The sequence below is a fragment of the Opisthocomus hoazin genome, chromosome 1 (assembly GCF_030867145.1).
Source record: "Opisthocomus hoazin isolate bOpiHoa1 chromosome 1, bOpiHoa1.hap1, whole genome shotgun sequence".
Lineage (NCBI taxonomy): Eukaryota > Metazoa > Chordata > Aves > Opisthocomiformes > Opisthocomidae > Opisthocomus > Opisthocomus hoazin.
In genome coordinates this window covers 147526152-147551344 of record NC_134414.1, presented here as the reverse complement: position 1 = coordinate 147551344, position 25193 = coordinate 147526152, and the positions used below count along the sequence as shown (strand labels likewise).

The 25193-nt window shown below is 42.5% G+C and overlaps 1 protein-coding gene across 2 annotated transcripts in view; it reads right to left on the bottom strand.

Moving 5' to 3' along the window:
* RERG (RAS like estrogen regulated growth inhibitor) overlaps positions 1-25193 on the bottom strand; it is a 114393-nt gene that overhangs the window by 15376 nt on the left and 73824 nt on the right. For both annotated transcript variants that reach the window (XM_075440616.1, XM_075440626.1), the window contains exon 3: positions 8779-8835. In XM_075440616.1, the coding sequence (XP_075296731.1) occupies positions 8779-8835 (57 nt within the window). The remainder of the gene's footprint in view (positions 1-8778; positions 8836-25193) is intronic.

Below are 25193 nucleotides of genomic sequence, written 5' to 3'. Positions count from 1 at the left end.
GTCTTTGTTGAGCATTTTAGAAGCCAGTATTGGGGGTTTAAGGTGCTCTGGGCCATACCAGTAATTTTCTTACAAACACCTCAGAAATCAGGAATGCTTTCACAGCCCATTGCCATAAGACATTCAGTACATATTCCTAATGCTGAGGGGTACAGTGAAAATGATATGGTTTATTAAATGTATATCAAGTTAAGTAGTGTTTTGACTGTTTGGACACAGGGACATAGAAGCCCAGGAAGAAACCTAATGGACTACTGAGGACTGAATCACTTGAGCACTGAGCAGAAGGAATGAGTAATTTCGTTAATAAAAATTGAGGAGACTAATAGCTAGAGTCTTGCTTGAAAATAAGGCTGTTTTCCAGTAATTCATTAAGCAGCTACACATTTGTCATGGTACTCCCTGAAACACAGGTTGGCAGCCATTCCTCCTAGCCTCAAATGGCTGGTTACCATTGCATCTCACTTTGGCTGAAAGCCCACACTGGACCACAGATGTTATTCCTAGCTTGTGTTTGGATAAGCTGGACTTGTCAACATGGGTGTTTGGATGAAATATGCAGAAGGCAAAGTTCTGCAAGATGATGGCAGAACTCTCTCTTCCTTTGCTCATGATGGAAAATGGTTATTTTTAATGACGAGCGTGTTGATGAGCTGGTCTATAGCACTGTGTAGACTGCAGTATCCTGTTGTGCAGCAGGAGCAGAGAGGGCTGGGAGGGGAGGCTTCCCCAGGCTGCCTTCCTCCTGGGTCTGTCAACCTTCACACCCTAGAGCTGAAGGGACCATCAGTTAATGATTTCTTAACACTTATTTTAGTATGGGCCCCTTTGTTAAAAGTTCTGTTTGCTGTCTGGGCAGTTTCTCTCCCAGCTGTGCTGCTGTGAGATAGGTTTTTTTTATGGTAGAGGCAGGCAGTAAACCTTCAGGAGTGTTGAGACAAACTTGTTAAGTGAGCCACAAGTCAAGGAAAATAGAAATCTACAATATACAAAGATGTGTTTCTTCAACTTGTAATCTGCAGCAGGGAAATCCTGGGGACAACCGTATTCAGTTGGTATTCCAGCTGCCCAGACAACGTGTTAGCTGAATAAACCAGGGAGCAAAGACAGTCCTTGCGATCTGTATTTGGACCCGAGGACCTGAGCTCTTTTTCATGGCTGCATTTGGACAAAATTAGCCGAGAAAGACAGTTCTTGCATTTTCTCTTGCTAAAGTAAATTATTCTTAGTGAGGTCTTGGCTCCTACTGCTAAGCTGTTTCTGGTTATCGATCATTTTGATGGAAGCTAGTCTGGATATAGTCACACTCCGCTCTGTTGCTTATATTGTTTGTACGGATCTGTATTTATCAGGTGCAGAAAAGAAACTCTAGCATTGTGAAGTTAATTCATTACGTATGGTATCTGCAAACTTCCCTTGAGGTCCCTGAACAATACAATTTTGCTAACAGAACCCCCAACGACAGATGTGGTTATACAGGGAAAGCTACCCTTCTAATGTAAAAATAGTCCTCTTTGCAACAAGCTTTCCAACGGGGAAAGCCACCTTGCCAATCTAAACAGTACCTTCACAAAGTGATTTCTGATGTTCTTGCCGCAGTGGTGAAATTTCTAAGTCTTCAGCTGCTCTATAGGAGACGAATTTCTCTGCGGTGAGATAATTCAGGGCACTAACAGAGGTGCCCATCTCCCTCCCTCCAGCACTTGTTTACATAGTGTACCTTTCTGTGGTCCTTTGGCTGTTTCACTTTGTGCTGGGGAAGAACGGTGCTGTCGTGGGCCTTTCATAACCAAGGTAGTGGGACAGCAATTTGTGTCACCTTTTCTCTGATCTTTCTGCTTTACTGATACCTATACACTTTATCCACATTTGATGGTGTCTTCTGGGCTGTCTGTACGTTGCATTAGATATGACTTCATAGAAACACCTACTCGGGTTTTTTCCCCTCCCAGAAGAAAGAGTGAACAAAAATCTGAGTGTCTTAAAGAAATTGTGACGTAGTTGGAAGAAATATTCTTTAAAAATGTCACTATTAATCTAGTAGACCTAGCAAAATTATAATTTTTCTTAAGATTCATGTTTTTTTACGGTTACCTCGGCTCTTTCATAGTAATGAACAGTTTTTTCTATCTCATTCAAATTAAAGAAACTCCTATGCTTTCCGTCCGTCTCTACCTTCATAGATGGGCCAGTTGGTTATGCACTGTTCTGCTGATTATCTGCTCAGAGACAGTTTCTTTTCAGAGGATTAGCAAAGTTGTGTGAAATATGTCAACAGCTAGAGAAAGACATCTAGGGATAGTGCGAGAAAACCAAGAGACTTTCAGAAAGGTCACCAAAAATATTATCTCCTTGGTTGCTGTTATTTTATAAGTAGACTTGTGTTTAAAATTCAGTCTTTGGAGAAACACTTCGTGTTTCTGTGCACCTTTGATATGTGAGTCTTAACTCTGTGAGGACCAGTTACTTAAAGGATTTACAGCTCTTCCATGAGATGAAGGATTTTATGGGTGAGAAGCAGAGGCAGAGAGACTGCAGGCAACAAATCAGTGACAGAATCAAGAAAAGAACTGTGGAATCTTTCTCCTGCACTTCCTTGGGGTTTTATTTGTTTGGGTTTTTTTCCCTAGACAGCAAAAATAGATGCTTTAAGTCCCTGCACCTCAGAAAGCACCTGATTCTCCCAATTGTACATAAAAGTGCTAATTCAGGACAAATGACAGGACCCAGTTCATAATCCCCTCTTTTTTTTTAAATCTAGGATATCCCAGCTCTGTTTCTAGTTAAGCAAATTGTCCCAATTATGGTAGAACAGAGAATGTGTTCTCAGAGAAATACTGTAAAACATCTTTTAAAAAGCACCCTCTTAGTCATAGCTATGATGAATTTTCTTCTTTTATCATTTAATCCAGGAGATTCTGCCTGCATGTCACGGTTTATGGAGGCAGGTAATTTGTTGTTGCCCATGTAGTATTCTGCAGGCCATCAGTGCTATCTGTCTACTGCTGTGAGTCTTTGGGCTTCCTCCTTTTTTGCTCCTTAGAAAAAAATAAATGAACAAGTTCCCTTGATGGCTTACTCTTGATTCAGACTCTCCGATTTTAAAATAAATTAAATATCACTTGTTTGATGGCAAACCACAACATATCTCCATCTTTGAGGTCAGGCGAAGGCGCCCTAAATTCTGGACACTGCCACTAGTTCAGGGAGGAAATTGCTGAGATCCAGACTGTTCTTCCTATTTACTGGCACTGAGGAGAGCAGCTATTCACAGCAGCCTTGAAAATCACGGTGTGAAGCCCTGGGTCACTGAATCCATGGGACCTCTATGTTCAGGCCAAGAGTTTACTCAGAGAACAGACAGCCAAATAACGGTCTTTGCACCTCCACCTTGGAAGTCATCCCCATAGAGCCTGTCCATCCCTGAGACGATGCTGGCTGGTGGGTGTTGTACGTTCATGCACTTCTGGTTTTGTGGCAGTGGTGAGGTGACCGAGCCCCACAAGGCGGGTGCTTTTGGGCTGCAAACCCTCCCCGAGCTGAGCCAAGCCGCCGTGGTGGCAGGCAAATCATCAGCCTGCTGCCGCCCAGTTCCCGGCAAGCGCTGCTGAAATGGCACATCAGGATGCTTGTTTTCAGGCTGCTTCTATGTATCTCTTCATAGAGCCAAACTGAAATATAGCACAGGTTTCTAGGTCTGTATTAAGCCCACCACAGTGGTGTTGCTTCTGTCTGTGAAGCGCTTTTAGGCTGTGGCGCAAGTGGTCCCCTAAGCAGGCCAAGTGTTTTTAGGTCTTCTAACACCACAGTGAATCTGCTTATTAAATTGCAAGTTATGTTCTATTTAAAATCTATGTACAAATATTAACAAATTTTGGTGAAATCCATGTGGTAATCCAACCCTCTTTCTCAGTACATATTTAAAGAGCTAAACCTGACTAATGCTGGATTCTTATATTTAATATGTTAGAAAGCAACTGTATGTATTTTTCAAATGTGCAGTTCCAGCCTGTTTCTACATAGAGCCCTTTTCTTGGACCTTCTAATTTTGCTGTATGTGTGGGATAGTTGTGTGACTCTTTTTAAATAAAGATTGAAAGTGGAAACTGATTTGCCTTGATAATGCCAGGTAACCATTTAGCCTGAGGGATTAGGTATTTTAAAAAAACAAATCAAACAACAACGCCCAAAAACCAACCCAAAAAAACACAAACAAAAAATAAAAACATGCCAAGATGGTAACAGTAACTTGCCAGTTAAGCAGAAAAGATGGAGAATTCAAGGCTGACAGTTAACGCTCCCCAGAAAATGACCTTTGCTGCAGTTGTTACCCCTTGGCTGAGAGCAGTAAAATAAAAAGCACAGTGATATGTACTTCTGTGAAGGTGCAGCTACCCTACCGATGCTTGCACAGATCCAACATCACGCACGATAGTGGCAGAGCTGCAAAGCCCTGACTTCAGCAGCAGCTCCATGTGCCAAAGCTTGCAAGATTTGGTGATGCTCCTCCCGCCAGAAAATGCTATTTTGTGGTTGGTATTTTGACTCCTGGAGATCTAGCTGTATATCCAGATGCTGCTGAAAATATGGTCCTTCATTTTCTTCTGGCAGGTTAGAGTACTAAAGAATATTTATAAAGGGTGTTTTTTCCTTTCCAGTTAAAATATGCCACCCTTGATTTAAACGAGGACAAGATTTTTTTACCCTGATGCTTAGCTTAGGACAATGTTGAATTTCCGTTGGGCCTTGTACAGCTTGGTGAAAGCTTTCCTAAAAATAGGAATGATCTGGGGATTCCTAGCATCACAGGGCTAATGACTAGTTGAAAACCTGACATAAGAAATAAACTAAAAATATGACATTTTTGTCACAGCCCCAGTGATTTTTAGCAAAACCTCCTGTTGCTTAGTAGCTAGAGAGTTTGCATCTGTTTTACTCCTGCCATTTCAAAATGACTTGACAAAGCTACTTACTCTCCCTGTACAGCAAATGGGTCTCACTGACACAACCAGAACTTTTTATATTGGTGGAATATATAGATATCCCTCTTCCCACCCAACTGCCAGTCTATGACTGCTAAGAAGTTAACCTATTCAGCTGAAACTTCTCAGTAAATTCAGCTCAGTGATGCTTTCAGGTAACTGGCCACTAAATTACTGCAGGATTATCATGATAAAGACAGAAATGGGTTCTTTAAAGCATTGTTTCTCAAAGTTTTTTAATGTACAGCGCCTTTTGGATTGATCTCTGAAAGCCCAAATAGTGGTTAGAACTTCACAAAATTTTTTATCCTGACACTTCAGAGCCTTCTTTGAATCCTGTTGTGATACATAGCTTGAAAAAAACAATAAACAAACAAACAAAAAACAATCTCTGCAGCTTCCACCAGAGATTACTATGATTCGGAAACAATTTACAAAAATTTATTAGTTTTTGCATTTCTCAAACCTTTTACTCTGAGCAACTTAAGGCACTTAGCTTCACAATTACTGTAATACATGATTTCAGCTGTTATCTTCTAAACTGAATGAGAACGTAGAATTCAGTAAATCAGAAGAGGCTTAATTTTTGTTTTATTGAGATAGGGCTGTTGTCTGCACGAAAGCTTCTGGTCTTGCAAACAGAAGAGAATTAGACTCCTGAGGGACATGGTTAATTTGCAATTGTATTAATTTGTAAAACAGTGTGCCGGTTTTGGCTGGGATAGAGTTAATTTTCCTCCCAGTAGCTGCTGTGTTTTGGATTTAGTAGCAGAAGAATGTTGGTAACACTGATGTTTTCAGTTGTTGCTGTAAATCAAGGACTTTTTCCAGCTTCTAATACTCAGCTAGCAAGCAGGTGTGCAGGAGCAGGGAGGGAACACAGCCAGGCAGATAGCCCAGGCTGGCCAGTGGAAATATTCCAGACCATAAACACCATGCTCAGTTTAGGAACGGGGCTGGCCTGCCGGCAGGAGGCTATCGGCTTTTCGGTTTTCAGGGGGTTCGAACTATTTTTGGGCTGCAAATCAGTCATTTGGTGGTGATAAAAAATTGTATGGTGTATGTTTTGTTTTGCACATTCTTTAGTATCATTGTTACTATCATTACTATTATTAGTGTTATTACTAGTATTTCCTTTGTCTTATTAAACTGTGTTTATCTCAATCCATGTGTTTCCCCTTTTATCCATTTTTCCTCCCCATCCCACTGGAGGGGAAGGGGAGGGGTGAGCGAGCGGCTGTCTGGTGCTTAGTTGCCAGCTGTTGGGTTAAACTATGACAAACAGAAACAAATTTCAAGTCTTGTACACCAAAAAGGACACAGGGCCTTCATAATGGGGCAAAACCCAACAAATCTTGCAGCTTGCTAATAACTTACGGAAAGCAACAAGGCATGCAGTGGCCCTGTAAGAAATTAATGAACTTGGACTACACTGATAGAAAACACTTTATATACTTTATATACTTCTTCTATTGTCAAATTCTTAAAATGACATATTAGTGATAGAGAAGTACTAATACTAATAAAAGATTATACTGAACATCCCACTGTGCAGTACAAGGCAGGTGACATAATTCACTGATGAATATATTGATATTAGCAGATAAAAGAATGTATTTGAGTTCAGGCTGTTCTGAGACTTATTTTTCCAAGATGAGATCTCTGATATCTGTCATACCCTCATCTTACCAGACAAAAATATTTAGTATAATACTGGATACTTTGCTTTATTGAAAGGGCTGCCTAGGTTTTGCAAGAAAGTATGTTAAACTTTTATCTTTGTTTCTGCTGTGCAAGTTTATGGTGTTCTCCATTTCTTTAGTGTGACCTCTTAGAGAAAGAACCCTAACAAAGAAAGAAGTAACAGCGTGATCTGTATTTGAGCCTCTGAAGAAAGGTTAGGAAGAGGATGGCAACAAATTGCAGGAGAAAAGGAAATTTCCCAGCCCCTTACTTCATGTCCAAATCACTTAGTCCTGAGGTTCTGAAGGTGCCTTCTAAGATGTGGATGCGTGATCTCAGACTTCTGGGACTGGATTTGCCCTGGTGCGGAGCATTCAAATATATGCAAATTTAAGTACTAAGAAATCAGACCTTGGCCCAAATTTTCAAGCAAGACCTCTAATCCAGAGCAACTGTTTGACAGGTTTTTTTTTTTGAGATATCTGTGCCAGCTTCTCAGAAGTGCCAGGACCAACACAGCTAAGTGGGAGCAGTGGAGGATTCTCTCTTGGTGACTGGTGTCCCTGCCTGGTCACCCAAAAAGTGAGACACAATGTGTGTTTGAAAGTGAGGGCAAACCACTTATCTAAGGGTAGCTAGACTGACTGTAAGTATCTACAACTTCTTTTTTTCCCCTGAATTTTTGAGATCTGTACGCCAACCATCTTATACAAGCCCAGCTCCCTCAGCCTCTTCTCATAGGACAGATGCTCCAGTCCCCTCACCATCTTTGTAGCCCTCCGCTGGACACTCTCCAGTAGCTACTCATCTTTCTTGAAGTGGGGAGCCCAGAAATGGACACAGTACTCCAGATGGGGCCTCACCAGGGCAGTGTAGAGGGGAAGGAGAACCTCCCTCGACCTGCTGGCCACAATCCTCTTGATGCATCCCAGAATCCCGTTAGCTTTCTTGGCAACCAGGGCACACTGCTGGCTCATGGTCAACCTGTCGTCCACCAGGACACCCAGGGCCCTTTCCACAGAGCTGCTCTCCAGCAGGTCTGCACCAAGCCTGTACTGGTGCATGGGGTTGTTCCTCCCCAGGTGCAGGACCCTGCATTTGCCCTTGTTGAACCTCATCAGATTCCTCTCTGCCCAACTCTCCAGCCTATCCAGGTCTCGCTGAATGGCAGCACAGCCTTCTGGTGTATCTACCACTCCTCCCAGTTTGGTGTTGTCAGCAAACTTGCTGAGGGTACATTCTAACTCTTCATCCAGGTCGTTGATGAAGAAGTTGAACAAGACTGGGCCCAGTACTAACCCCTGGGGGACACCACTAGTTACTGGCCTCCAACTAGACTCAGCGCCGCTGATGACAACTCTCTGAGTTCTGCCATTCAGACAGTTCCCAATCCACCTCACTGACCACTCATCCAGCCCACACTGAAGAAGAGAAGGCTGCGAGGGGACCTAATAAATGCTTACAAATATCTCAAGGGCGGGTGTCAGGAGGATGGGGCCAAACTCTTTTCAGTGGTGCCCAGCGACAGGACAAGGGGCAATGGGCACAAACCGCAGCATAGGAAGTTCCATCTGAACACGAGGAAGAACTTCTTCACTCTGAGGGTGACGGAGCACTGGAACAGGCTGCCCAGGGAGGTTGTGGAGCCTCCTTCTCTGGAGATGTTCAAGACCTGCCTGGACAAGGTCCTGTGCAACCTGCTGTAGGTGACCCTGCTTTGGCAGGGGGGTTGGACTAGATGACCCATAGAGGTCCCTTCCAACCCCTACCATTCTGTGATTCTGTGAAAAGCAAGAAAGCTGATCGCATGCTAAATAATTTTCAGAGTGAAATACTAATGCAACTGCTTTCAATGGTAAAATTCCCACTGACTTCTGTGTGGGCAGAAATGTGCCTCATATATTAATTCTGCTTTCAACTGAGTGCATTACTGCTTCTCTATTCTGCCATCTTAGGTAATAATTTGTTCCAGCTTTAAATGACCATAGAGAAGCTATTTACAGCAAATTTAAAGGTTGACTGACGCGTGGAATTCTAACTCTATGACTTTTCATTACTTCAGCCATGAGATTATATACAGCATACCACGTGTATAGAATAAAATGCGACCTACCTAGCGTGGGGTCATACTCCCAGATGAACCGTTTGGTCAGGAAGCGTACGACGAGAGCTGGAGGAACAAAAAGATTCCAGGTGAGTTGCACAAGCCATCAACTCATCTAGTTTTTAAAGCTTTCCCAGCAAACTCTTCTGTGTGAATGGGCATGTAGCAGCTCCCCTGAAGTGTAAGCAGAATTCAGCATTGCTTATTGCAGCAGTTGAGACCTTTTCACCGTTTGTGGCCCACTTTATACTTTTATAGTGGGGAAACAAAATGAAAAAACCAAAACTCTTTACAGCATTAATCATTTACCCATGTAACAATGCAGAACAAAGAATACCAGGAAGTTTTCGATGGTAGTCTCTAAACTTTTTCCACATTTTTTTCGGTCACAATAGTTTCTACCATTAAAAAGCAAAACCAACTCCGTTTACAGTGCTACAAGCAGATGACCTTTGAAAGAAACACATTATTTTGGATGCTTTGGATTTCCCATAAACAGTGGAAAAATGGTTGGCAGTTTTTGAATCAGGATGCTTTGAAACTTCAAACCAGGGGTGCTCAAAATAATTTGATTCTTGAAAACTTTCCCTTACTATGTTTTGCCTACTCATCACTTGAAGATCATGCTACTTATGTCCTCATATTTAATTTTTTCTATCCCTCCACCTCCTTTAAAAACAATCTATAACGGCTTTGTCAGGATATTGCTTATGTTCTAACTTAAATCTAAGCAGTGCGTTGAACTTGTAGTGGTGTCAATGCAGCGTTTACCACTGCCAACTACTCAAAATCCCTTCTGCATTTCCAAAACGGAGCTAGAGATATCACTGAACTAGCTATGATTTCCTATAGATGAAATCACTGAAAAGTTTTCCTTGTCATCAGGAACATTACGGGATTGTTCTGTTGTTGTTTCAGTTCCAGACAGACAGTCAAAGGTGACAGGTAAACCCAGTTCTGATCCTTTTCAAAATTAAAGCCATGAGAAATGTCCCACATCCCAGATTTCTATGCTCAAGAGTAGGGCAAAGCAACACTCTGCAGAATAAATATAATTAATTAAGCTTTGCTTAATCAGAACCAATTTTTAAACACAATCAGAAAATTAGCTTTCAGGAAGATTTAACCCTGCCTCACAATTTGAGGGGTAATAAGAAGCTGATCCTAAGGAAATGAGATCACTACACAAGAAGTAATTTTAAACTGGTGTTATTTTAAGTTTCCATTTTCCTTAGGAAATCCTATTTTTTATTCTTTTAGCCTTTGCAGAAATGCTCTCCTTGGCCCTCAGTGTGAATGTGGCAATTCTTAGCCAAAGCAGCTTCTCAAGTCACAGTTCTAAAGTGGATGACATACTACACGAAGATCTGTGTAGGTTATTTTCCATCCATGATGTCTTCACCAGGACTTTTTCCCCCCACAATTTACCTCAGCTGGAATAGTTTAAACATCTTGATGTTTCCAAAGTTTGGTCATGACTCTCTTCTAATTGCTACTAAAATACAAAGCATGGTTGGTTGCGTTTATTTTCCCCCTATTTTGACTGTGGAAGTGATGCAGGGTAAAAGTTCTCCTGAAAGGCTTTCAGAAGGCTCCTTACCATCATCTTTTTCAAGAACAGACTTTATTCTTTCACAGCTGTACTCTGAAGTAGAAGCAGTGATGATGTGCTACCTGTGTTGCAGTGCCTTACTCTGAGCCTGTGCTTGGACCTGGAGTAACTAATGAAGAGAAAGAAAAGGCAGAAGAGAGTGGGAGAACCCATCCAGCTTTTTTTGTATTTAAACATGGTCCACTTAGCCATGACAATATTGTACTTGTCAATTGAAATTACTGAAGGAGGGTCAAAGTGATGAAAGGTACTGGAAGAAAGTCTGTCAAGCACTGATGTCTGAGACAGGTGGTGGGAGCCGCAGCTCTGAAGGAAAAGAGGGAGAAGAGCTGATTTTGGAGGCAGCCCAAATAATGGAGGTGAGAAGGTGACAAGTGATAAGAAGGAAAGGCAGAACTTGACGGCAGCTGCTGAGATGAGACTGGGAGAAGAGAGGTACAGCTTTGTATACGGGATGGAAAAGGTACAGGCGTTGAGTGCTACAGAGGTGAAGAACTGGAGATCACAGATGTAAGCTCTGGTGCGGAGGCAAAAAGTAGGTTGTGTTTGTCTCCAGCAGGGAGGTCTGTATGCAGAACTAATAAATAATCGCATACGCAGGAGGGAGATGAAGAAAAGAAAGCAAGGAGGGGAGGTGGCTGCCACTCACAAGGCCAGATGGCAATTAGTCTCCCTTGCTGGCAGGACTCAGTGGGGAGCCCAGCGAGTCACTCATTAGGCATTGCCGGTAATAAAGTACTCGCATAAGGCTTGCTTGGGCCTGGTTAACGGAAGAAAATGCCACCTCAGCACAACCCCGGGTGAGTGGGGAAGCGTCAGCTTCAGAGCCATGTGCTCCGCGCCAGTTCTGGGGGCACCACGCTGGGGCTGTGCAGAGCTGCTGTCCCCATGGGGCTGGCTCTGCTCAGCCTCCCCACTCCCAGCCTGGCCGAGCACCTCGCTCCTGAGAAAGCTCCTGCTCTCCTTCATGGCACTGGTGACAGCCCATCCTATGGAGCTTTTCACTTCTGTACATTTTCACAAGGCTGAATATTAGCAGCTGCATTTCACAGATAGAATCATAGAATGGTTTGGGTTGGAAGAGACCTTAAAGATCATCTGGTTCCATGAGCAGGGACACCTTCCACTAGACCAGGTTTCTCAGAGCTCAATCCAACCTGGCCTTGAATGCTGCCAGGGAGGGGCCAGCCACAGCTTCTCTGGGCAACCTGTGCCAGTGTTTCACCACCCTCATGGTGAAGAATTTCTTCCTAATATCTAGCCTAAATCTGCCCTCTTTTATTTTACAGCCATTCCCCCTTGTCCTATCACTACACACCCTTGTGAAAAGTCCCTCTCCATCCTTCCTGTAGGCCCCTTCAGCTACTGGAAGGCTGCTATAAGGTCACCCCAGAGCCTTCTCTTCTCCAGGTTGAACAGCCCCAACTCCCTCAGCCTGTCCTCATGCTCTTGATCCAATGTCTGTTTATAACTATTGCAGACTACGCTGGATGGGAAATGTCTTCACTTTTGCCTCCTTAGGGGTGCTTAGCAGATGGGCCCCTGACATCTAATTGAGTCTTAAAGCAATGCATGTGACTTTGCTATCTGATATGACTGAACACAGTCAATGAGAGGAGAGCCGGGAAGGGCATCCAAGCGCTTGGGCTGTCAGTCCGGAGACCGGCTTGATCCCCCTAGAGCAGAGGTATTACTGTGGAGCCATTTTGTTTATGTTGAGCTCACTTACTATCTGTACACAGATTACATCACTTTTGTCTTAGTAAAATAACTTCTGCCAGCAGAAGAATCAGAAGGGAGGACAATAAGGAATTCACTACACTTAGAGCTGTAGCCCTCAGATTTCTGCTGCTGGCATAAATTACATTTTGGGCAAAGCAATAAAACTTGCCCATGCCCTTAGCAGTGACGCATAGAAAGAGTTGAGATGGGCATTACTTCTTTCTCACCTTGGCAATGGTGTGTGCACCCTGTTTGACCCGTCAGCCCTATTTAGAGATGCTTAACTTGAATACTAATAATGAGCCAAAAATAACCCAGTACACTAAAAAAAAAATCCAAATGCTGGGGTTTGATTCAAAATAACATTGAGGTTGAGAATGGAATTATTCACACAATTTAATCAGAAAATAATGCATTTTCAGACAATGTTCATATTAAAATGATAATTTCCAGTGTTTAGCCTCAAAGAAGATGAAATGCATTTTGAAGCAGGCAGGATTTGCATCAATGCAATACCCAATAGGAGTGAATTTCATGGTCCTCCACTGAGACTAGTCCAGGCTTTTCCCTGAAAACTTACTGCTTGTGAAATACAAGAATTTGCAGGCTTAGAAGGAAAGAATCTCCAAAAAACTGCAATTTGGATTCCCACTGTGTTTTTCGGCAACGTGACCATTACCTAAGGGAATTGATGTAATGTCCCAGCAAAGGAAGAACAGACTCGTGTCTCTTTCTGCCTTTCCTCACACCCTCACTTCCAAGTCAGCTGTTCCGTACAGGGTTTAAATTAGGGCAGAACTTGGCCCAAGACTTTCATTCACTCATGTTTAAACCTTCTGCCTTAAAAGTTATTCTTGGAGAAGAAACACGACTATCTGTCAAATACATTTGCACTGTAATTCCACTGAAGACAATGAAGTTATACCAAGAATTAACTAGGCACATAAACTGAGATTATCAAACACATAATTAATCAATTTCTTTGGTACTGGAGTGGGTGAATCCCTTACTCAGCTTTAAAAATCTCAGTCCGTATCTTTTGGAACTTTTTTTTTGGTGTTTTGTGTCTTGCTTTAGATCTTTGTTTGGATTTAGTAATACATAAATGCTCTGGCTAAATTTACAATCTGCCTGGATACATATCATCACAAATTTGTTATCGTTCCAGCTAATACAAGCTGAGCTTTTGGGGGAAGAATGGAAGCAGGGTTTTATTTGATAAACATCCTCCTTCCCCAAAAGCTACAGAGTTCAAAGTTATTCTAAGAAAAATAACAGTTCTCCACAGTGAAATAACTGTATGATGACTCTTTTATATCATGAGAATTTTCAGCTACAAAAATGGTCTGAAAGTAGTCCCATTATTTAACTTCTCAACAAGTCCATTCCTGGTGCCATGATGATGTGCCATCAGTAAACCATACTTGGCAGGAGAACCAGAGTGGTTAAAACCAGAGGTTATAATGATCAAAAGGCACTTTCACAAATGAGGTATTCAATTTTTTTTAGAATGTATATTTTTGTTAAAGAGTTCATCTCCCATTCACCCTCTCAGTGGCCCCTCACGTACTGGAATTTCAGTCCCCTTGGAGCACGTGGCGGGACCCAGCCTGCAGCATGGTGGTGCCACAGGATTCCAGCATGCAATGTGCTGCCTCCTTGAACAGCTCTATGTCCGGCTGTGGGAAGTAAAGGATTGTTTTAAAGGCAGCACCATGAAAATTTAATTTGCTCCTGGAAGTGCAGGTCATTTAGGGGTGTGTGTTTTGGGGTGACAAGTATGAGCTTATAATGCAGAGTCCTTCTCTGATCCTGGTGTGTCATGGATGCAAACGCACAGTCATCACTTCTGGCTCTGTGTCTGTGGGCCTGGGTTTGCTTCAGTTTTGACAGTACCTCTGGCAATTCAGTGATGGGGGGCATGAGTGGTGAGTGAGACGACAACAGGAGGATTCCTCTGCATTCCCTCCTCTCTTGGTTTGTTTACTGTGGTCACTGCTGCTGTTGAGACCTAACACGCTTGTAGTAAACTACAAGGTAAATGAAATGCAGCAAACCAAGATCAGTGGGGAGGGAAAGGAAGAACTGTACCAAGTATAAAAATGGACTGTTTTACACTGCCTTGCTGTCTCAAACCCTGCATATTTTATGCATATTTTATTCACTGTCTTAAGCAGTGAACTGTTCAGAGAAATTGCTGTGTATGCTTGTATGTCTTTTTCTGTAACAGCACACAGAGATCCTCCACTGACTGATGATATAAATATAAAAGCTACATATACTTTTAGATACATCTATATCAATTAAATATAAATATCGGGTGTATGCTTCTTAATATACTTATATATACTGAATAGCAGCATATATGTAACAGCGTGTGTATATATATAGTATAATAGTAAATACAGACTAGGATTGAACGGCTATGTGATGAAAGGCGTTGCTCTTGCCTTTCAGGAGGTTATGTTGCTTAGTGTAATGTACGCCTTCTTCAGTGGTAATGATGTGGCCTTCAGTTCTGTGGACCCAAATCTGCATATCAAAAATGGGTCAAATGTCTTTTTGTTCTGGTGGGGTAAAAAGGGACCAGAATACCTGTCTCAAATCTCTATTTTTATCCCCACAGCAGGATCATGGACCAAACCAACATCCCATGTTCAAGTACTTCGCAAACAATAACATACTTTAAAACTTAAAACTGAATCACTGTATATTGGATTTATCTTTACAGTAAATAATATTTTACTTGCTGAATATGCATACAGCAGGACTTCAAAGGCTGCCTCAGATGCTAATTCAGTAGGTTGGTCAACTAAATGTCAATAACCAACCTTCTTTTGACAGGTTGTTTGGAAGGACCATGCTACTGTGGAAGAGACAGAGACCACAGTCCTACTCATTTGTGGTTTTTAGCAGTTTTCATCAGGATATTCATCCTTTGGCCTGATCAGTGTAATTAGTGTCATTTTTAAAATGGCTGTTACTTTTCAGTTTCTACTACAAAGTTTTGGGGACTGTTTCTTTTGTTAGTGGCAATTTCAGTTTATCTCAGATGTGACTGCATTTCACTGCTGTGGGAAGTACCTGATTATAGGAACTTTTGAGTGGGAAAGGTCTGGAGAAAAGTAACTTGTTTCAAGGAGCTCAGCTGAAAAACTCTGGCAGTCCATAGCATGGTGTATTCACTAATTTCATCTCAACTGTCTTAGCAGACTGGAAGGAAGCACTACATCATATTATTTTGCAAGCGCTTCTTAACTGCAAGGAATGAAGTAAACTGCTTTTATCAGAGCATGCACATTAGTTCTGCCACCACTGAAAATGGACATAAAAATCATTGACTTCAGTGCAATGAAACTAATGCTTGCAGGTGCTCATGACACAGAAAGGTAAGCCATCTATTTCCCACCTTGCACGAGGGTAATTGCTCTCCCTGGGTCCACACTTCTTGCCAGGGTGATTGTTAACCCTGTGCTCTGCTCTCTGTGTGTTGCTGCTCTCTCGCTCACACACCAGGCCATGTACGGGCTGCCCAGGCTTAGGGGTGCGACCTCCCTGCGTATGCCCGGGCACGGGGTCTTGTGGATGCTCCAGCTCTTCTGCAACATCTAGCTATGCCTTGGTCCTGCTTTCACAGGCTTGCAGCTTTCACATGAATCAAGTTTGGTGTTAGGGAATTGTTAACATCTCCCTTCACTGACAGATGTCTGGACTCCAGGTTAGAGGCAAAATTTGCCACTACTCAGAGACTGGGGAGAAAGCAATCTTGGCAAAGGCAGAATGAAGGCCACCTTCCTTATTCAGTACCGAATACAGAAAATACAGGGGTTGTTTGTCAAAATCTTTGATTCTAACCACATCCTGATGTTAATAGCAGGATGTTTTTCTTGTCTTGCTTCTGGTGTGGTAATTTCATGATAAAAAGAACCTCTCTGTATGTTCATCTGGAGTAGTCTACTGTGAATTTCAAAAAATAGTCATTCACCCCATCTCCACTGAATGGGAGGATTTTTGCAGTAATGTTCTACCCGTTGCCTTCTGTGCTGGAGGCGTTTCTTTTACAACGGTTGCTGCATACGTAATGCAAGCAGGAGGCTTAATTTATAGTATGTGATCCCATTCCGTAACAGTCTGTTCCAATATAAGGCTGTTTATTCCACAGGACTCCTCTCCTATAAAAGATAAATGATCAGACTGGTGTATCTAAAGGTTTCGATCCTTTTAGGAACACACTGTGTAATATCCATACTTCTAGCATTTCTCCTCTCTTGACTTTATTGTGTAACTGGTTATGTTGCCCCTTTGTGAAGACTAAACTTTCTGGTGTGCTATTACTAACACATCTGGTTTTCCAAAACACAGTTAATGGTAACACCTCCAGATGTTTGTGTGTTTGAGACAGAGTATATTTGTGATCCGGCTGCCAAGCAAGGCTTACGGACGAAATCACACAAACGACTGTTGGGTTTCTACATGACTGGTGCAGCTAAGGTTTGAATTTGTATGCTCATTTGAAAGATACTGGACAAAGTAAAGCAGAACAAGATTCTCAGTATAAAACATTGATGTAAACCCCAACCCCTCATCTCCAGGTGAAAAATAAAAAAAGCTTAATTTTTATTTATTTGAGAAAGAAATCAAAAAAGAAAGAAAGTATTTTCAGAAGAAAGGAGGAGTGGAAAGCTTTTAAAAAAAATCAGGTACTTAATTAAGACAATGAGAAGATGGCAAAATTTTCATGGAGTTGTAGCTTTTTTGTACTTTTTCCCTTAACATTTCTCCCAGTGTTGACTTTAGAAAACATGCCACTCTCCTCTCCTGGTCAAATTAGTATGTCATCTTTAAAAAGGAAAAAGAAAGAAATAATGGAGAGAATTCTATAATACTTTAGGTAGCAGGATGAACTTCTGGTATTGTCAAAGCATTTCTGAATGAATCAATTTTTAATGGAAAACGCACTTTGAACAAAAAGGCCATTTTTTTTTTGAGGGAAGCTAGCTTTTTAGATTTCTCTTTCAAATAATGCCTGAACACCTCGGCTTCTTTTTTTCCCAAAGAACCTGTATTTTCGGCAGTGTAGATTTGAAACAAATCCAACCTCACTAGCCACCTTTCTGTTTGTTTATTTCCTGTGGTATTATTTTACATTGCACTGGAGCAATGTGTGGGATTAAACTGTGTCTTTTGAACCAGATGCCACTGTCACAGGGAGGTGGCAAAGATGCACTTTCTCGGTTGCAGCATTCAGCAGCCACTCGGCTTCAGCTGATCTGTACGTCCCAAGAGGGTTCCAAGTTGATTTTGCTCTGCCAGTGCTGAGCCTGGCTCAAGGCACAGGGAAGGTGAATTACTTGAAAGGGTTCCTGAGAAGGCAGGGCTGGCTGGCCATTCTGGAGATGCCTTGAGCTGCCCCTAGGATGGTGTGGAGCTGCTGTCTCGTTCCCTGCCGGTGCAGAGGGAGGAACACGCACGGGCACAGAAGGAAGCAGCAGCCAGTGCAGGAGTGGGGATTTTTGTTGCTGTTTTGTTGTTTGTTTATTTGTTTTGTTGTGGGGTGTTTTGTTTTGGTTGTTGGCTTGGTTTGTTGGGGTTTTTTTTAAGGCTCTCCTTCAGCTCTTGCTCTGATCCTGGTTCTCTCTCCCTTCCCAGGCTCAGAAGGCAAGTGATAAATAGGAAGAACTGGAAGAAAGGGGACAGAAGTGAAGCTGCCTTATTAGAGCAGGTCTGCGTGTCCTGGGAGAGCTGTGGACCACTTTCACAGGGAGTAGGGGAGGGAGCATGGTCTCACACCCAAAAGACATAAGGAAATTCTGCCAACCAAGTGAAAAGCCACCTCTGCGTGAATGCTTGGTCAGGGTAGGGACTGGTTCACAAGGCCCAGCCATTCTGCAAGAGCATCCTGGCTGCCAGATGCAACCTGGCCACAAATACTCACCCCTGCCTAAGGGGGAGGCTGCTGGTAAGGAGCTCAGTGAACCGATTTGCCCCATGCTGGGGTTAGTGCTGCATAGTCGGGGGGGTGGGGCTGGCTGGTGTTTCACTATCCTGCTGACTCCTGTTCTTGCCAGGAGCAAAAGATGTTTTGTTTCACTTGGTATGTCCTGGTCTGAAAAATTCCTTCTGGAAAGGAGCAATTTACTCTTTTGCTGCTAGGCTGAAGACTTAGTGTAATTCTAAATGCTTAAAAATAGGGTTTTATTAGGCCCTGGTGAGTCAGCCTGAAAGAAAGGGCAGTCAGTATACCGCGAGCAAGGCCACTGGCATTAACGCTGGATCACTGCCTGTATTTCTGACCTTCACAATGGCCAAAAGTACATTTGTGAAAGCGCCCTGCTGTGCTACTGCTTCACTAAGTCTGTACAGAGCAGCACAAATGGTAACTAGAAAAGGCATAAAGTGTCCCTTCTTCTCTCATTTGCCTCAGAAACCTGGTGATGTAAAGGGATGCAGAGCTCCCTATTTCATTTTGGTAGGCAATACTGGCTGTTTCTGTGTGGTCAGAGTCTGAACTATCTATCACTCTCTTCTCAGCCTGACTGGAATAATTTTCTTGACTTATTTTAAGACTGTGTATACTTTATCAGATGAGACTACAGCTCGCATCAAATGAAAAACAAGCTGTTCCCTGGCTTTTTCTGTGATATACTTCATTACTTTAACGTGCACGCCCTAGCTTTCTGGGTTTGGTTCCATGGAAGTGTCAGATAACCTGGAAAAACTTTACATTGCAATTACAATCCAGCTGGAGTACGATATACGGGAAAATCTTGAAAGATCATATGTCCTGTGCAATTTCCAGCTTTCTTTGACAAATGAGCTTAGGTGAACACTAGAAGTTCATATCAGCCCTATTGACTGATTTGTGGCTCATCAATCAATAGATGCATGCCTGTAAGGTGCCTATGTCACAGGGAAATGAAGAATTAGAGCAACAAAATACAGTGAGAACTGACTCATGGATTTTTCATGATGCTCTTTTCTATAAGCCTGATGACATAAGCATTGATATATGTTACATCTTTTTAATACAGTGCACAATACAATACTTATGGGAACCCATTCTTTTCAAATTCTGCTATTAGTTGACTTTACACTGCAGCTCCTTGGCTACCTGGAATTTTAAAGGCAGAAGGTAAGGAATTGTTTTCTTTCTGTGGCTCATTGCCAAGTACCTGAACCAGACACCTGGAGAGGTTCCCGGAAGAACGAGTGGAGAAAGGCACGTGAGAACAGATATGTCAGACAGTGACATAAACCACAATGGTTTTCAGGCTTGTGCTACTAGTTACTAGCAACATGGTGTATAATCTTCCAACTGTCTCTAGCATCTCATGGAAACTGGTGGCAAATGTCCTGGCGGCTGTTGTCATGATTTAGCTATGGGTTTTTTTTACCCTCCCTCCTTTTTTCTGTGTTGTTAAGACATCTGTTCCTGTTACTTGGCTGCCGCCTGGAATCTTGAAGTTTTGTTTGTACCAGCAATGTTTTTTTTTTACAGCAAATAGCTTTGCCATTAGACATGGAGAATTAAGAGACACAGCAGTAGGAGCAGAGAAGCTCTTTAAGAGGTAAAAGTATCATTTCCACAGTAGGGTCTGTGATGCTAAAGAACAAGAAAAGTGAATGATGAAAAGGCTGTGATGAGCAACTGACATAAAACATAAGTTAAATGCCATGGACCACCTGCTTCCTTCTCACAGCACAAAGAATTATGTTGCAAAGTGGAGAAATGATTAGCTGAAGAAGAAAGCTCTATCTGAACAAAGGTTTTCTAACGTTCTGTAGAGATGCTCATTTCCACAGGCAATAAAAACCCTAAGGGAGATGGAACTTGCAGCCACCTAATGGTATCTCACAGCATCACCTGTAGCATCACTTTTCTTTTGTGGAGAAGGCTGGAAGTGCAGGTGTGGGCAGAGAGCAACTTTTCATAAATCACGAGTGATCAAAGCTGGTTTAAATCTAAAGCCTAACTGGTGATTTGCCTGGTCTCACATCACTGCCTATCCCATACAACCACTGTCAGTAGGAAGATGAATTCATCCCATAATGTGGAAGCAATGTTTTCCTATCAGAGCTAGGACATGTTTGGATGGGAAAAGATAAACACTGCCAAGTGGTCCAGCCAGTATACTGCAGTGCCGTGTGCTTGGCTCCCACTACCAGTGACAGCATTAAATGAATTTAAACTAATTCATTGTTTTGGTAAACAACTATCATCTCCTATCTCTGGCTGCAACTACAGTTTTATGAGCACTCATTTGGTGCCTATAATAATGTAGGGGTTATTATTAGCCTTCTGCTTGGAATTTGGACACACAATCCTGGGAACTGTTCAGAGTAAACTTTAAAATTATGTGTGTGTGTGGCAGGGGGAAAGCATGATCTAAATTTAAATGGTAAATTTCTGCTTTTCCAATGCTTAAGGGCATTCAGCTAATAAACATCATATGCTTTCAAACAAAATGAAAACCACAGTAGTATATAATGGATGCTGTAAAACCTCTGACTTCTCTCAAGTCTGAAACTTGGAGGATTAACATAACTTAGTTTACGATGTTCATCACAGCTGCCAGGAGACCTGGCCCTGCCTCCCCAGAGTGCAGTAGCTACAGGGAGTGTTATTCTGGTCTCAGCTAGCTAATTAGCTGTACTTAGTTAAAAGTCTGTATTAAAGAGGAAGCTCTGCTACAATTATTCATGCTGAATAATGACTTACACCCCCAAAATCTGAGGTGTTATCTTTGTGAGATTCTCTTGTGCATAGAAATTATGTAGACAGCAAAGATAACAAGTCATATTCAGGACTCTTCCAGTCATTATCTCATTCAGTGATTTATCCAGTTTAAAGTGACCTTAGTGATGGAATTCTCTTCATTCCTTTTACATGAGGCTGCAAACACCAAGTTCCTGTTTGTTCTAGGTGAACGTTAAAGATCTCACGGCAGTTTTGCAAGTGTGTTGTGTTATCTTTCCCTGCTAGGATCCTCTCCTCCATCCTGGGGTTCAGTGGGTACGTGCCACTGCAGTGGGTAACGCCAGGTGCTCAGAGATCCTTCAGGACTAAGGAAGCTTCTAGTTATGGTGATATTAACTTCTATTATTTTCTCAGACCAGTGCTAAGCCTCTCATCACTGACTTTTTCTTTTAATGCTTTTTTTAAAGAACACTTCCTCAGTTTCACCCTATGATCTTTTTAGAGTGAGCAGAGAGAATATAAACAATTCCACTTTCTCTGCCAGCATTTGAATACAGCAATATACATTTTTTTTCTCCCGTTACTGCCCTGCAGAGTGCTGTATACTGTGTCTGCGTTTGCTTAACCGTTCACGATGACATCATATGAGACATGAGGAAACACAGCCCTGGGAATCTATAATCTGACAAGTAAGAAAACCTCCAATTTCTCATTATGAAGGCTGATGCAGTGGCTAGGGAGCCAGTTCAAGATGTGGTTTGTCCCATGCTTCGCCATGCTTTTTGTTTGGCTTTGTCCAGAATAACGGACAACTACATTTTCAGAGCTATCAGCATGCCCAGCAGGGCAGATGGGTAGCCAGTGTTATACCCTATAATATTTAAATGCTGTTGGTCTCTAAGGCTACCCTTCCCTCGAGTTCCCCCACCCATCTCTTCCCCCCAGGTCTCTTGTTGTCACCCCCTAGTCTGTAGCTCTCCAAGTCCACCCACCCAGTCATGCTGATTCACGTGTTTGTGGGGATAAGCTCTACGTGGAATTAATTAAATTATCCTGATTCAGAAGATGCTCTTTCTCCAAGGCTGTTTGTTTGGTTTTTTTTTTTCTTTTGGTTAATCGTGATCGTTCCACTCATTCTGAGAAAGGCATGATGCCTCCAACAGCCAAAGTGGCCAAACTGAGAGCAGAAGGTGGTCTTGTGGGAAATGTGGGGAATGCTTAAATTGGCTTTGCGGCTGGAGAAAACACAACTTGGACCTTGTGATTTCACTTACACTAGGACATCTATTGAATTTTTTTTTGTGACCTATCTTCCTTTTTCAGTCCCTGAGCAGCTTTTGAAAAATCTGGTCTTTAGTTTCTCTGCCCATTCCTCAGTTCCATCTGGAACCTGGGTGTAATGGCACTACGGCTGGGATAAATGGATTATCACTGCAGATAGGCTGATGCTGACAAAGCAGAACGGTTTTGGAAATATAAATAGTACTTTTTATTTGGATGCTGAAACAATGCTTTCACAGATGTACCTTTAAGGAAAGCATTCATTTTATGTTATTGTTTGTTAGAAGCTGCATTTTCAATGAGCTGTGTACAGACAGCAAGAATACTCTGTTGGTTCCTTACTGCGCTTAAAAAAGGAGGCAAATCTACCTGGCATTTTTAACCTTCCTGATGCACCCTGACATAGCCTCCCCTGAAGATAAAGATGAGTCTCGTGGTCTCACAAATGATTCTGCTGCAGGGTGGGATGAACTCTTCAGCTCCAGCTGAGTTCAGCCAAAGCCAACTTTCTTACAGTAGGAAGGGTTATTTTTCAAGCAGTCTGATCCTCTCGTTGTTGTTTTGGGTTCATATAGAAGAAAAGATACCGTCTTTAAGCTCCACTTACAGGTATTGTCCTGCCCTGTGGGCTTGCTGTTTAGATGGCAGAGCACCTGGGAGGGCTGTGGCACCTCCTTCTCATCCACCTGAGGCAGATGTGATGGAGCCCCAGGGGGGCAATAAAAGCCACAGTGATCCTGCTCCTGCCCTCCAGCAACATTGCTCTGTCACGCTCCTGCTCCAGGCAGGCTTAGCTACTCTATCTGCTTTTCCTGCTGTCCTGGAGGACGAGCAGTCAAGGCAGCAATTCCTGCTCTCCTCACTGTTATCGAGGTCAGAACTGGAGCACAAGCTGTGTTATTCCTCCTCATTCTCTGAATTCCCTCCCCTCCCACTCTTTAGGGTTTAGCCCCCAAAAAAAGCACAAGAAGTGGCAAGAAGAGATAAACAATTTACTACTCTAAAGGAATGAGCATGGTCTGGTTACAAAAGGGGCATAAGTTATACTCTCATTTTAATTAGATAAAGTACAGCGTTTAAAGGTACGTCACTCATTGATACAGGAGATAAGAAGGCCAGGACTGTGTTTGGGAAAGGAGAGAAGCAGCAGGCTCATTGCAACCTATTGTCAGATAAGTCACTGCGGCAGAAAGCATTGGCTGAAACAAAGGAAAACATTCCTGGAAATAAAGCTGACAATGAAAGGGCAGAAAACTCACACATCACTGAAATTATTCCTAGAGGAACATGCATTAGGTGGCTATTTTCGACTGGGCTGTCAAATTGTTCAACAGCTGGGAAGGGCCCTGCCATTGCTAAACCCAACTGTATATTTCTGGGATGACTTTTGTACTGAATTCTTCCTTCCTCGAATGGAGCCTGAGGCACAACCCACTGAAGTCATCCAACAGTTTTGCCTTTCTTTCTCTAGGTTGAAGATCATGCCCCTGGGGAGCTGTTTAGGTGCGATGAGATAAGGAATGTTCTCAAATTGATACCAGCAGCAGCCTCACCCCTACAAGAAAGAAGTTAAGACTGAAATCCCTGTGCTGTAATGGTTGGAAACAAGGAGGCCTAAAATTTAGCCTAAAATTCCTGTGTCCTAAAGCGGTCTCCTAAATACAGAGCTTCTCATCTCTCCAATGTTTTCTGTGTGAGGGTTCTTGCAAATATTTCACTAGTTTTTCCAAGTGTTTTATTTGCTCTTCGTGGCTCTGAAAAGCTTGTCTGAGCCTGGAAAATCATCTTGCATGTAAATTAAAGTATAACTGCTATGTTTCAACAGCTCTTACATGGATAGGCTTACTCCTGGTCTTTCTCTCATGAAAATTGGTTCAACTAAATCATCTTCATATATCCTGGGAAAAGGATTGTTTGGGCAGGGAACTCCTCGAAAACTGGCTGGCTACTTTTTCTCCCTACTCTTTAATTGCTCACCTGCTTGCCAGGGCCTTCCACAATGGTCTAGATGGTGCCGGCGGGAAGCACTGGAGCCACTCACCGGGGTTACTGCTGGGGGGGGGGTTAGGCAGTTGCTGTGGAGTGTGTTGGCAGGGTTAGCCCCTTGGAAGCATGTACTTTACAAGCGTCCAGTTTTGGTTGACGGCATCACTCCAAGTGCTTACCTGCCTCTTCATGCCATTCTCTGTAAGCCAAAGGCCTCATCTATTTATTCCAGCAGATCTTCAAGCTATGCTAATTACTAAAGAAAGTACGTAGCCTAACAGAGGAGAAAAACAACATCCCACAAACGTCCATAAACACACAGCTAAAGAAACACAGGCAATAACTGCTAGCTAGAATTAGACTCAGCTGTTGCTTCATTATGGTCCTGCTCCACCAGACTTGAGCTAGCTTCCCCCTAGCCGCGACCAGAGTGCCTAACACATGGCAGACGGACGCACTGTAAACCACAACAGGCAGCTAATGAATCCATAGAGGTATTGCAGTGTTGTGTGCCAAAGGAGTCATGGTAAAGACGCTGGTTTAGCACAATCACAGGCCAGAGTGGGGGGACAGGGGACTCAGATTTATAGAAGGGAAATAGAGGAAGTATGTAGAGTAAAATGAGCATTGTTATAACTATCACTGCCCTTGTCGGTAGAGATTTGACTGTAACTTTTTTGATTAAAATCCCAGTTTTTTTAGGCTATTGCCCCTCCAATGCCCCCCTCCCATTTTCCGAAAGAAAACCTGAAATACATCAGATTTAGGTAAAACTTCATAGCAGGTTTCCCCACCCTTCTGCTTGATCACTTTATCTTTCCTTTCCTGCCCTTTTAGGAAGGAATTTTACTTTTTTTTTTTTTCACTAGAAGGATCTTAAGACAAAAAAATGTGATAACTTTTCTGCTAACTGTGGTTTGAACTAGTTCTTAATAATAATGTTCCCATACCTCGTCTTTCCCCTTACTCATCCAAATAGCATCAGCTATGTTTCCCACTGGTCTTCAGATTTCAGTATCTGTGTGAGTCTTGATTCTCCAGTGTAGACAAGTCAGTTGTGATCCACACAGAGGACAAGTCTATGATTTAAGCCCAATTAAATTCACTCTAATTCCATTTGAAAAG